Below are 14,573 nucleotides of genomic sequence, written 5' to 3'. Positions count from 1 at the left end.
ACTTCTGATGTCATTGTCTTGTCAGTGAGAAAGACTTTGGTTTTCTGTCCACAACTGCATATCCCCTGCCAAATCATGTACTTGCGGGCGAATTTATCCGCAAACACGAACTTAAATTTTGCAGGTACATCCCCCCGAGCCGTCGCCAAATAAAATTTTTGACCTGGGATTTGCCCAAAGTCCGCCTTCACGTAGGTCTCATCGTCCATCAGAATACATCCGTCGAACTTGGTCAGCACTTGGTCGTACAGCTTTCGAGCACGGATTCTGGCCACATTGTTCTGCTTCAGCGTCCGATTTGGCTGTTTGCTGGCTCGGAATGACCTTATTCCTTCCCGGAGACGAATTCGTCGCACCGTACTGTGAGCGGCCTGGAACTTATTGGCCAAATCGCGGTCTGAAAGATTGGGATTCCTCTTGACGGCCTTGATGACTTTCCCACGCAGTTTCCGGTCGACAGTTCCACTCCGACGCTTCGAATGCGGCTTCCGAGCCGTCGTCAATGTTTCCTTGTACTGCTTGATAACACGCCATACGGTATTTCTGGGCATTTTAAGCTGTTTAGCTAGCTTCGATGCCGACAACAATCGATTTTCAAGAAAACTGTGCACAATTTGATCTCTCCGTTCGGCTTCCATGGCGGTTGTTTACAAAATGCTATCGTTTGGTGTTATGACATAAATACATGGTGAAAGGTAATGAATTTCCCGACACGTGGGTGAAAAAAGTTTCCAAATCCGTCCACTAGGAGCGCCACAACGAGCAAAAGAATTTGTTCCAATATTAAATGAAGCAGACTTTATTACTAAATTTCATCTTTTCTTCTATGTTGTATTTGTATTTTTTTATATTTTAAAATTAACTGTATAAATTCCTCGGTATGGTAAAACGCACACGCGGAATCTTTTATAACTCGTTAATCAGATCATATTAGGGAGAGAGGGGGGAGGACTTGCCCCCCTAGTAATAAAAATACTTCAAACATACCAAGTACCAGACATCGGATTTAAAACCGTGAAATATATAAACTAGAGGCAGAGCGTAAGAAGATCTGACTTAAATGGGGGGGGGGGGGTGTTTTTGATGACCTATTTTTTATAGCATTTTTGCTCAAACCATGCGTGAATTAAAAAAATAAAGATTCGTATTAATTCTAAACACAATATGAATTTTCATTTTTTAGTTCGTTTTACTAGTAAGGAAATAAGAACAAGTTTTTCGGGTTAAGTAGAAACTTTTGAAAATACATCCTTGAGAATCTTTCAAATTATGATTAGGACTTGTATAAAGAATCCTTCTGAACAAAAATAGGGCCTCATCAATGGTTGAAATCCTAAGTTTGCATCAGAACCTGGTGAACTTAGCTTAAGATTGCCAGAAGTTTTTCTCGCACGTATCCAGGCCGGGGAAATTCGGGCAATTTTTCTTTTACCTGACAAAACTCGGACATTCTATTTCCGAATTTTTAAATCAAAATCCGGTCAATATTCTGGAAAATTTGACAAAAATCCATGAACCATTCAACTAAAATCAATGAAAAAAAATTAATTTTTAATTGCCGAAAAACACAACCAGATTTTGAATTGTTTTTCAGCCTTCCCAAAAATTGTTAATTTTTATTTTCATAAAAATTTAGCTGGTAAAATTTTATTTTAAGGCGACAAAATTTCAAATTATAATGAATCAATTTTTTTTTGATTTTCTTATAAAATGTGAAAAAACCGGAAAAACTGTTTTTTTTTTCAACAAAACTCAGGCGCCGGAACCTTTCCCTATTTCTTTAAATAACAAATTCGGGCAAGTTCGGGTATAACTGGGTAATCCGGCCAGCTTAATTTTGTTTACTTGTATTTGAATTTGAAAGTTTTTTTTTTTCGACAAAGCCTTCATTTCAATTTTAAAAGGAAGTAAAAGATTAAAATTTTGCTGTACAAATCGGATGCTAATGCAAACTCGATGTTTGCTTAATAATTTTAGTTTGAAATTTGGTTTTTGAAAATACTGCAATATGAATAATTTATACCAATACACCAAAAAATATGGAATTGCCTGAAATTTTTTGAAGAGAAGATAAATTTTTCTTTATCAGCAATTAACTTTCAATAAAAATCAATTCTTGTGCATGAATAATTTATAAATAAACTGTACTTTACTAAACTAAACCTATAAATTATAATATAAACTATAGTTCCTCTGAATTTTTGACATTTTCAGCTGGATTGTGCAAAACGAACGAACTTTGGTTGAATTTTAAAATCAAACTAGCAATCGGAAATATCATCCTGCAATCTCTTGCAATTTAATTCCTTACCGATAATATTATTTTGATTGTGGAACTCCTTTTTCGAGCTGAATTTGAATCTGAATTTTGAATTTCAATTTAAAGTTTGAATTTTCAATCTGTTTCGGAATTTCAATACGTTTTCTTAGATGTATACAAAAACGGATTCTTAATTTAGAAATATGAGCCAAGAATTGAAATCAGTTTAGAAGCCCTCAATCATGAATTCATAATAATGATGCGGATGTTTCGGTTTTCAATAATTATTCTTTATTTCAATTTTGTATTTCTTATCCGACCTGCAAATCTTAATAAAAAGTAAAAAATTCGAAATAGTGAATCGATATCGCTTTTTTTAAAACTTTGTTATGTTTGAATTTAGCATAAGAATAAAGTTCATGAACTTCGAATATTAATATGACATAAAAAAACTAAACTTTTAAAAACTCTAATTTTTGTTTTTCATATTTTGAAAAATATGAGCTAAATGAAAAAAAAAAATCGTATGAGTTTCAAAAATCATGGTTAAAAATTTTGATCAAAATATCTAACCAAATTTAAACGACGATTTCAAACACAGCTTTAATTAAATTTATAATGATGATTCGAACCACAAAACAAGAATCCCCAAACTGGATACATAATTCGAAATTTGAAAACATAAATACAATTTCCATTTTGATTGTAAGGATGCCCGAATAAAATTTAGTTTTAAGAATTGAATGAATATCATGACCATAAGTGAGAAAATTTTGACAATCTGTTGCTGAATTCTGAACCTAGGATTAGTTTTTAAGAGGTTTGAAGTCAGTTTTGAGTCAAAGTTGTTACTAGCGAATAACATTAATCCAACATTCATAATTTTATTGAAAATTTAAAATTTTGAGTGTAGAGTAGAATATTTCGTTTGCTTTTGATGGACTGCCTCCTCCCGGTCCTACGGCCACGGCTAAAAGGCATTCCTTGAAAAAAATATCTCGAATAGTAAATCACTCAAACATATGCAAAGGGGGCCAATGAGGACTACAAATTTCATGATTTTAACGAAACACATCAGCAACGTTAAATATCGTTTTCCAAACTTCCAAATAAAAACCTATTTTGATAAAGCCAGCTCAAAAAATAAAACTTAAACCAGTGTATGTCCGATAAAATCAGGAAAATCTTGAGTGTTATACCCACAATGAATAAAACATCACGTTTCTCTTATTTTATTGAATAAAGAATATATTTAAGGAATTCCCCAGCGAATGAAGAGTTCTGTTTTGATTATTGAAATACTTTCTCAAACAGTTAAAAAAATGTTAGGTTTTTACGGCAACTGGAATTACATTTTATAGCTTTGTCCAGATTTTAAACAAATTTAAGTACCTCATTATCACTTTTAAAATGAAGATTTGCAGCACAAAATAGGTAGAACAATGAAAAAATATCTTCGAATTTTATCCCGACATATATCAAAGCAAATGTTGGAAGTTATTGAAATTTAAAAAAAAAATATGATGACCTTGATGAGAAACATTGAAAATCAATGAAAATAAAATTTATAAAACCGAATAATCTATCGCATGAGTGGCCAAATCGTAGCCCGCGAACACAGATTTGAAGCCCGCGAAGATTTGACCAGCATCAACGTTATGAAATGACAATCAAATTACAAAATAGAGCTAGGTCAAAAGCTGAGCAAGGACATGTGCTGTGATACCCAGTTTCCCCCTAAAAGCCAAACTTTTTTGTGCTGAAAAAATTTTGAGGCAGGTTACAATTTACAATTTTTTGTTTTACGAAATTTTTGACAAATTATTCATTAAGTGCATAGCCACAGGGGCTGAGAAACTTTACTTTCAGTGCATTTTCGGTTGAAGTTTTTGCACGATTCAACCAATTTTTGCAAAATATGAAAAATATTACGTCTGGCTCATAGTTTTTTTAAGTTTTTACAAAAACTTTACCACAAATAACTGAGATTTTTCAACTAAAGCTTGAATAAGTAAATATTATACATATTTTTGTATTTTTTGTTTTTCTTTCCCAAGCTCGCCTGTAGGCGTTGTTTAGATTTCCTTTTTTCCTCCTTGCTAAGTTAAATTTTTTCTGATAAAAACCAATCCAAAATGCCAATATTTGTTTTTAGATCAAAATCATTTTGCCAATAATTTTTTTTAAGATCTAAAATCACATGTATAACGAATTGATTAGGCAACCAAAATGATCATTTCAAAAAACAAGCTCTTTTGCAGGCATTCTGAAAACCATTGGTCGAAATTTCGGGCTACAAAGTGGTTATTTCATATCATAGCCTTTCTTGAAGTTCGACTATCGTTTTGGCGTACTGGTGTACATTCTACTTTAAAAACGTATTCACAGAAAAAAGTGTGGTACCGTTAAATTCTAAGGAAGAAGATGACAGTTTATATCATCATTTTGACAATGACGTTAAAGAGTGCGGACGCACAGTTTTCACAATTAAACGATTGATTTCGATGTAAAGCACTAGAATTTCACTGTGTTTTTTTGGTATGCATCTTCTCATAGTTAAAATGGCATCTTATAACGCATTTATATATCAATTTATATATCAAAATCGATAGAAAAAAAGCGAAATTATTCGACTTTCAAATCGGATTGACATAATAGTTGAAACATAATATTATTTTAGAGATGTCGACTGTATATTTTAATGTTAATGTTTCCGGCAAATCATTCACATTTTCTAGAAAGGAGCAATATTCATTTTTACTCCGGCTTTTCGGTGTCGTTGTACACCATCCTCAGGGATTCTATAGGTGTTTAAATTATATGTTTTAAATTTTTTTTTAAATAATGTTTGTTGATTAAATTAGTGTTTTGTTGCACTTTCAAAATGGCCATTGTTTCTGGGCTTTATGTGAAAGTGTACTTTCCGGATTTTGCTTTTAGGTTTAGTTTCACTGTAGATGGATTATGCTTTTAATTCAAATTTCCATCTAAACGAAAAAAAAGCGTCTTACACATCATTTGAAATTTGAGTTTTCACTAACTAAACTAAACTAACTAAACTAACTAAACTCAATGCAAAGCGCAAAATCTGGATAGTACGCTTTCACATAAACATACCGCTTAATAAACCAACAAACAATATTTTTTAAAATGTAAAACATATAACATTTATAGAACCCTTGACGATGGTGTTAAACGACACCGAAACGTCGGAGCAAAAATAAATATTGCTCGTTTCTAGAAAATGTGACTGATTTGCCGGAGAAATTAACGTTGAAATATATGTTTCGAAATTGCTAATATGATTGCTATTAAAAAAAAAAATAAACATAGTTCATTGAGTGCTTGCAGATGTTGTTAGATGATTAATTGTAACATTACAAAATCTGTAGAAATTAAAGCGATTTTTCAACAATATTTTATTTAGAATTTATTTAGATTTTTTTTCGCTCTAAACTGCATATCTACTATGATATCTCATACATACATTGAAATAAAGTATTGGAAATACCATTGATTCTTTTGAAATCTAGAATACTTTTACAACTTTTTATAAGTTTTTATGATTTTAAAGAAATAAACATGTTTCAATAATATGTATAAAAGATGAAAAGAAAAAAAAACTAAAATTTGTGTTGGCGCGCAGACGAATCGCATTCCTAAAATTTGGCCCGCCAGACTGAAAATGTTGGCAACTCATGATCTAATTTATTTGACATAATAATTGCTCCATATAACGTTTTTCTACAGTTGCGTTAAAAATAATGAAATCACCTAAAGCTGTGCACTCTCTTCCAACTTTGATAAGCTGCCATTTCTCTCTCGGTTGCTATTTTTTCATGAAATTTTCGTACAATTTAGTTCTACCATCCAACTAACGCTTCACAATATTTGCTGTACCTTTGATAATTTTCATTGAAAAATCTTGAAATTTGGTCCAAAGATGTAAAAATTTATGATCTTGTACCAGGCCAAGTTTCATCAAAAATGATTCGCGCCACAAAAAATGGTGCCGGTTTTAAAATGAGATTCATTTTTGCCCAACAGACGATTTCATTCTTCGTTATAAATTTTTTTTCCGTTTTACTTTCACAAAATCAAAATTTATCATAGAGAATTTGATAAATTCACTGTATAATTTAGTGAAGCAATTCCAGTCATTGTAAAGACTTTAAATTTTTGTGGAACGTTAGTTGGATAGTTGAACTAAGTTGTATGAAAAACTTAAAAAAAAAACTGGTTGATAGAGAAATGGCAGTTTGTCAAAGTTGGAAGAGAGTGCGTGGATTCGAGCGATTTCATTATTTTTTAATCGCAACTGTATATTCAATAAGAGATGGATACACATAGATACTATTGTAGTCGTAAAATGTTTCTTATTTAGTTATGAAAATAATTATTTGGTCTGAGAAACGAGCGCTCAATAATTTTCCAAATTATTTTTTAAACAAAAAACAAAATTTTGCTAAGACATTATTTTGAATCATTTTTTAGAAGGAAAAGAAAAACACACTTTTGATACTCTATTTGAAGTTAGATCGTGCTTATTTAAAGGGTAATGGTACATGTCGAACCTTTAAAGCATCGAATTACAAAATAGTCTTTTAATGCAGCAGAAAATCTGGAACTACAATGATTTATTCTGCTTTGTTACAGTATTTATTTTTGAGAGGTTGCAAAGTACTTCAAAGCATACTAATAAGTTAAAATTCTATACATACTTCGAAATCCGCATGGCTTGATTTCCATAACATGCTATAACTCTAAAGAAAAATAAACGGAGCAAAACTTAAGGATTCCTGAAAGGAAAATAGAATTTCATAGAGTATTCTTAAAAAATTATATATTCTCAAAGTACCCCTTTAAATAAAAGTTAATCATCCATCTGCTGGGATTAAAATTGATAGTAATAGCACTTATCTGTAAATTAATTCCATTATCTCTGTCGGTACGAAAATGAAAGTTAATAATAAAATTTGTATATTTTTCAAACAATACATGGAAAACGATATTTTTGTAGAAAATTTCTGCAGATGAAAATGAACTTCAATCGGAAGAAAACTATCCAAAAAGGAAAGTTTTTTTTCGCACAGACAAGTATTTGAACCATTTTATCTGCAGTATAGAATGTCGTAAAACGATTTCCCATTAAAGGATTAAATCATTTACCAAACCATGAGATTCAATTTTCCCTCCGTGCGTCGTTACCCCGGCAAGGTTAGGAGGAAGGAGGAATAAAGTCCGTAATATGAGTTCGACCCCGACGATCAACATTTGCTACGAGCTCTCCTCCACACAGATTCACTTCTTCCGCTATGCCTTTCTGCCATCCGACATCTTCCTCGGTGTCATTCGTTTGGCCCCGGTTGAAGTGTAGATTTGTCACGTATCTCATATAAAATAATTAACTTTTTATAGCCTTTCGCTCTCCGGCCGAGATCTTCTTCCTGGTTTCGTGCGTGCGTGCGTGCACATTTGCGACAGGTTTCCAGCGAACGTGCCAGAAATCACTATCCGGATTCCGGCAGGAAAAGCGCCAACGAAGAAGACGAACATCAAAGACGCAGAAGAAGTCAGGTACCTTCCTCCTAACTAGTACGTTGTCTTGACGCGCCGCCAAGGAAGAAGCTAAGGTAAACAGGTCAGTTTCATCAGGTGACAGCAGCGTTTTCTGGCAGGCCTCCAGGGCAGGGGTCGCGACGAAGTCTAACTGACTTGATGTTGTTAGGATGAGCCAAACATTGACTAGCGGTCCTACTTAGTGCCAGCGTCTTTGGCCCGGAAGGTGGGTTTAGGGATAACGGAAAACTGTCGCTGGCTGGCTGACAGTCTCGTTGAGCTCCACTGCTAATTAAATTGAATGTTGGGAAAATGATGATAAATTTTCGGGCTTCCTGCTTTGGTTGGAGTTGAAGGAGAAGGAATTATCACGAGGAAAATTGGCCGCAAATATTCAACTTAATTCATTATTTTACAAAATAAACATAACTTCATAGTTAGAAAGCAAAATATTTTATCCTGATTCAGCATAATGAGTATCAATTTTTAATGGAAATATGCACGACGAAAACTTTTGTTCAATACGATATATCTCAACGTAGAGCTTCTGATCAATCAAACAAACTCCAAAAGTACCTACTCAATCAGAAGGAATAAACAAAATTATATAAGGATGAGATATTATGATATTCAAATTTTCCCTATCAAAATGAGGTTCGATTTAGTACTTGTTGTAAGACGTTCAAATATCTAAGATTATAACAAATAGTCCATGAAATAATATCTAAATCATAACACACTTTGATAGAACTATAACAAGATAATAACTCAATCAGATCTGATTAAGACCACACAAAAATGAAAAATATAACTCTTGCGTACAAGCTTGTTCTCATTCTTTTTTTATTTAGCGGTCCACCACACTCCCCCATACCAAAAAGCTCATTTGAGCCCCCTGGTAATGGACGCTAACTGTTCTCAGCATGTCTGGCAGCAAACAAGAAAATAACGTTAAAAACTCAAACGCGGACAAACTTTAATCATGCTGAGAACGTAAAAAATATTATTTACTATGAGGAAGTATGAAAAAACAAAAAAAAAATTTTACTCAATGAATCTCAGTGGAAGAATATTCCTTTGAAGAGATTCATTTTAATGATTAACAAATTGATTATTTATTTAAAAGAATTGATAATAAAAAACTAAAACTAAATAATTAGAACTAAATTTACTGCTAAGAAAATAATAAAAAAAAATAAAAAAAAATGCTAAATAAGTGGTTGGTTATTGGCAGGGTTGGTCGGCTCTTCTCAAACAACAAAGAGCCGGGAGAAACCAACACTGTTTTCAGTTCGGCTTCCGAGTGAAATCCTCTTTCGCTGATCGTGCTCCACTAGTTACCCGAGTTTACACGAGCTGTAAGTGACTCGGACGGCAAATGTGAGAGCATTTGCATCCGAGTGGGAGAAAGAGAATTCTGAACAAAGAGCGCCCTGTGTTTCAGTCATACACCTCAGAGTAAAGAAGGAAAAAAATATTTAGACTCCCACCACACAACGTAGAAAAAATATAAACAATTTCTACTCCGCTACCATGCCTACTGCTGTTAGCTGTTTTGAATTTTTGTTTGCAAAAGGTAACGTTCGAAGAAGATGTGACAGGTAGTTTCATCAAAAAATTATTACACCGCGAAGAACAAAAACCAGGATTTTTCAGGACCCCAGTAGATTGGTGGAAATGAAATGCAGCCCTTCTTAGATTGCATAAATTAAGGCGAAATAGCGGTGCAAGATACGCCTTAATTTATGCAGCAGAAGAGATATGAAGTTAGGTGGCTTTTAGTTTATACCGAAAAACACCGTTCAAATATCATTTGAACCGAAGATTACCATTGGTTTAAGAGGTTTTTTTTTTTAAATTAAACTTTATTTAAACATATCTTAACCTACATACAACACATCAAGTATTAAACATTCATACAGGACTAGAAGTAAATAGGTAAATCTTTCTTGACAATTGTTGCCTCAACATATATCAAGATATGATTTGAAATGATGTACAAATATCTTCCTGTTATTCCATCTATAATCCCTAATAATTTTCTGGAAGCTATACAAACTAGGATTTTTGAAATGCACAATGTTATAAGCTATTGCTTCAACTACTAACCACAGAACTGCTTTCTTTTTACAATTTTTATCGGAAACTCCATTGTAAAAGATTTCATCAGGCGAGTTTAGATTTAACTTGAAGTTAACGTTCACAATTTGTTTAACCCAATTCCACACAACATCAGATCTCACACATTGTTTAATTCTATGAATATTAGTATCAGGTTTACCACACAAATCACAAAGCGGACTTTCAACCCTGTTAGTATAGTTATACAATTTAACCTTATTGGCAATAACGTCATTAAAAACAAGAAAAACCCATGATTTCGCTTCGAGAGTTAGATAGTTTTTACTGATGTTCTCCCATATACTCTCCCACCATATTTCAGGATATTTTTCTTCAATCTGTGGTTTTGTTTGTAGATCATTGATGAATTTTTCATAAAGTTCACGATTTGTATAAATTATATCTTGTGGGAGAAGTTTTGCTGTGTTAATCCACTTTTTAGAGTTTGTTGTTAAGCCTTTTAAATCATTTTTTAGGAAATAATGACCACATCTAGAATCATCCTGTGTTATTAATCTTCTGATAAAGAGAGCTTTACATTGACTTTCAGGGTCCATAAGTTTTAGACCTCCTTTGCAATAATCCAGATAAAGCTGATTCCTATTAACTTTGAAGAAATGGGAGTTCCATAAGAAAAATCCTGAGAATTTTTTGATTTGTGCAAGGTGGACATTATCAGGAGCAAGAACTTGGGCGACGTACCATAAATTCGATAATAAATACGTGTTGAGAATTAAAACTCTTTCCATCAAATTCAATTTTCTCGAATTATGTATTCGGCTCGTGTTTTTCAGAACATTAATCAGTTTTTCATAGTTCGATACAACCATTTCTTTGTATGTTTCTTTGAAAGTAATTCCCAAAATTTTAAGTTCCTTTTTTTCAGCGATTTGTTGTGGCCCCAGCAAACAATTATTTATACGCAAAAATCCTGATTTTTTTTCATTTAGTTTGATTCCAGCTGTCATTTCAAAATCGGATACTATTTGCAGAACTAAGTCAAATTCTTTATCATCTCGAATAACCAAAGTTAGGTCGTCAGCATACGCGAATACTTTATGAAAATTTCCATCTATCAAAATACCTCGAAGGTTATCACTTAGTCGACGTATCAATGGTTCGATATACAATGAAAATAAAATCATTGATAAAGGACAGCCTTGTCTCACCGATCTTTGTATGTTAAAGGAATTTGTTAGAGAGCCGTTGACCATAACCTGCGAAGTAGCGTTTGAATAAAGATTTTTCATCATTTTAATAAATTGCTGTGAGAATTCGAATTGACGTAAAACATTCCATAATTCAGAATGATTCACTGAATCAAAAGCTTTTTGCAAATCAATCGTTAAAATCGCGTATTTGACTGTTTTAGACTGCTGTGCTTTTAAAATTAATGTTCTTAGTCGATCCAAATTGGTGATACAAGATTTTTTCCCAACACCGGCTGTTTGGCCTTCACCTAGGAGATTTTGGGTATAATTTGATAATCTATTAGCAATGATCTTGGCAAAAATTTTGTAATCAGTGTTCAATAAACTGATGGGTCGATAGTTATCAAGATCGTTTAAGTTTCCTGTTTTATGAATAAGCTTGATCACACCATTCGCAAAGTTTTTTTGCATCATTATTGTTCCATTAAGAAAACCATTGAAGAGTTTCAGCATATCATCTTTAAGAAATTCTAGATACTGATCATAAAATTCGTATGTTAGACCATCAGGTCCAGGTGTTTTCTTCTTATTTGAATTTCTAATTGTTTTTCTCAGTTCTTCTTCCTCGATAGGGGCCATAAGGGTTTCATTTTGATCATTTGACAGAAATTTACTGATATTTTCAAATCGATTCGGTGGATTTGAAAGTGTAGGCTTACCTCTGAAATTTTCTTTGAAGTAATCAAAAACTATCTGTTTCGTGTCCCTATTATTGTTCGAGTCTAACTTTAACTTAAGCTTTTGAGTGTCCTGTTTCAGAATCTTTGACATTTGAAAAATACTTAGCTTTTCATTTTCAAGCATGGTGGATGGCTGGAAACGACTTATGTAGTGTGAAATGCGTGTTTGTGCGTCTGATAGAATGGCCGTTTTAATTTCTTTCATCTCATTTAATACGTTTTCTCCTTCAGCTTGTCTTTTCATCAGCTCATCAAGTTTTCGGAAATGTTTAGCTTTTTCAATTGAATTTTTTTGGTTTAAAACAAAAAATTTCGTTTTAAAGAACTGTTTGGTCTTTGATTTGAAATCATATGACCACCATTCAGAAAAATTGTTACAGTATTTTTTTATTTTTTTCAAGTCACAGTAGGTATTTTTATAATCTTGAAAGCAGGCTTCATTTCTCAACAAGTGATCACTAATCTTCCAATAGCCACGTCCCCACACTGGAGCAACTTCGTCAGGATTTATTCTAAACGTTAATATTATTCCGTGATGGTCAGAAAAGGTAAGGGGACATGTTTCAAATTTTGCAACGCGTTTTGAAAAATCAGAGTCAACGTAGAATCTGTCTAGCCTCGAGGCAGAAGATAATCTATAAAATGTGTAACGGTGATCATTTTGACCAACATCTTTCAATTTAAAGAGATTTACAAAATCTCGTAAGCCATTGCAAAACTGATTAGAATGACCTCTGCTATCTTTAGCATCTAAAACACAATTGAAGTCCCCCCCCCCCACAAGAGTCCATTTAGCATTAAACTTATTCAAATGTAAAACAATTGTTTCTCTAAACAAAACTTCTCTTTCTTTTTTTTCCTTGAGATCCTGAGTGGGCGTAAACATTTATTATATTTATATTATCCAAAATAATCGAACAAATTCTCCCAGTGGGATCTAGCAAAGGTTCAGCAAAATCAAGAGTTTTTCTTACCAATATTGCAGTTCCTACATTGTCTTGGCTCCTATTCACATAAGCATGAAAATTTGGAAGAAACCCAAAATCATTGAAAGCGACTTCTTGTAGCAGAATAACATCCAAATCATTAAGTATTATGAACTCTTTGAGTAATTGCTTTTTAACATTTATCGTGATTGAATTTAAATTGATGGAAGCTATCTTTCTTGTAAAGATCATGTTGCATTGAATCAATCACGAAATGGAACAACACAGAACATCAAATACCTTCACCTCCTCATCATCTACCCGACTGCGTGATCTGGTTCTCGCAACCGATCTCTCCATATTATTACCTCTTTCTTGTGATGCTTTCGCAATAATCTGCAAAGGGTTTATCGAATCAACACCACCTGCTTTATACAACTTCTTCCTACTTCGCTCGATAGAACGGAATCCTCTCGCATCACCATCCGTATCCGAAGTCGACCTCTCTGCGCTGAGTAATGGCCGCTTACCGAGTTTCTCTCCAACCTTCTCCGTATTCGATGTTTCCATCTCTTCGTCACTCGTTTCAGATTCCATCTCTTGCTCATGTTCCGCTTCGTTCCGGGGTACTGCGATGCTAGATTCATCTCTCGATGACTTGAGCACCTCCATGTTCAACTGTAGCTTTTCCGATTTTTCTTCCACACGTTCATTCGTAAGATTCCCAACTGTTTTCACTGCATTAGCGTACGAGATCGATTCTAGTTTTTTCTGGTTTTCACTGGTTTCAACAACATTGTTAGCACTACTTGCACTTGGTCCACCACTTTTGGTCTGTTTTTTTGGACAATTGACCTTCAAATGCCCTTCTTCCTTACAAATGAAGCATTTAAACTTCAATCCTTCATAATATATGCGTCCCCTACGGTTCATGAAATACAATGTCGACGGTATATCCTTCTTGATGTCCATATATACACCCCGTACACCTGTAAACAGATTCAGCTCCAACTCTGGGGGAAACTTTTCTCGCACCGAACGTTTCACGTTTCCATATTTACCGAGAACTAAAGAAATTTCCAAATCTGAAATTTCAGGTGGCAGATCAAAAATTCTCACATAACGCAGGCATCCGCTACCGACATTTGAACTTGTACGGTGATTCCATTCGAGTAACGGAATTCCTGGTTCTCAGGGTTTTGAAGGAGGGCCTCCTTCATATCTTGTTCTGTTTTGAACTTGAGACAGACACAACGTTCATCCGATATTTTGTAGATGGACTCTATTTTGTTATTATCTGCGTCGAATTCCTTGACAAAACGAGCCATCTCCACAAGCGTGGGACCAGCCGCATTCTCCGGGAACCGAAATACCAGCGTATTTTTCACAACTCCGTCAGACATTACCAGGCCTTGAAAATTCAAGGAAACAAATCCCCACTAGTGACCGCGTGGTTTGAGTTAGTTCACAATAACGTTTGCTCGTCTCTCAAAAACACAACTGCTCACTCAAGCGTCTGATCGTAAACTGAGGTTAAACTGTTTTTATTGCAAAATCAATAGCAATTAAGATCAGGACGGCTTCTAGAAAATCAGTAGGGGAGAATGAGGATACTTGATCCCTGGGGATACTTGATTCCTTAGCTATATCTCGAAACTGGAATGTCTTACAAAGATCAAATGTTCTAGAAAAATGTGCCAAAATGAGCAAAATAACAATGCTTGTACTTTCAAAAATTTTAACAAAATAATTGTTTGAGTAATTGAACTGTGTTTAAAAAATTTCCCAAAATGTAACTTGAAGATCTTTGTTCATC

The 14,573-nt window shown here is 33.7% G+C and overlaps 1 protein-coding gene across 1 annotated transcript; it reads right to left on the bottom strand.

The window, feature by feature from the left end:
- Nucleotides 1-13,024: 13,024 nt before the first annotated feature.
- On the bottom strand, nt 13,025-13,729 carry LOC129753195 (uncharacterized). The gene has a single exon (XM_055748995.1). The coding sequence runs from the start codon at nt 13,727-13,729 to the stop codon at nt 13,025-13,027; it is 705 nt and encodes a 234-aa protein (XP_055604970.1).
- Nucleotides 13,730-14,573: the final 844 nt, after the last annotated feature.

The sequence above is a fragment of the Uranotaenia lowii genome, chromosome 3 (assembly GCF_029784155.1).
Source record: "Uranotaenia lowii strain MFRU-FL chromosome 3, ASM2978415v1, whole genome shotgun sequence".
NCBI lineage: Eukaryota > Metazoa > Arthropoda > Insecta > Diptera > Culicidae > Uranotaenia > Uranotaenia lowii.
This window is presented reverse-complemented; position numbering and strand designations above follow the sequence as displayed.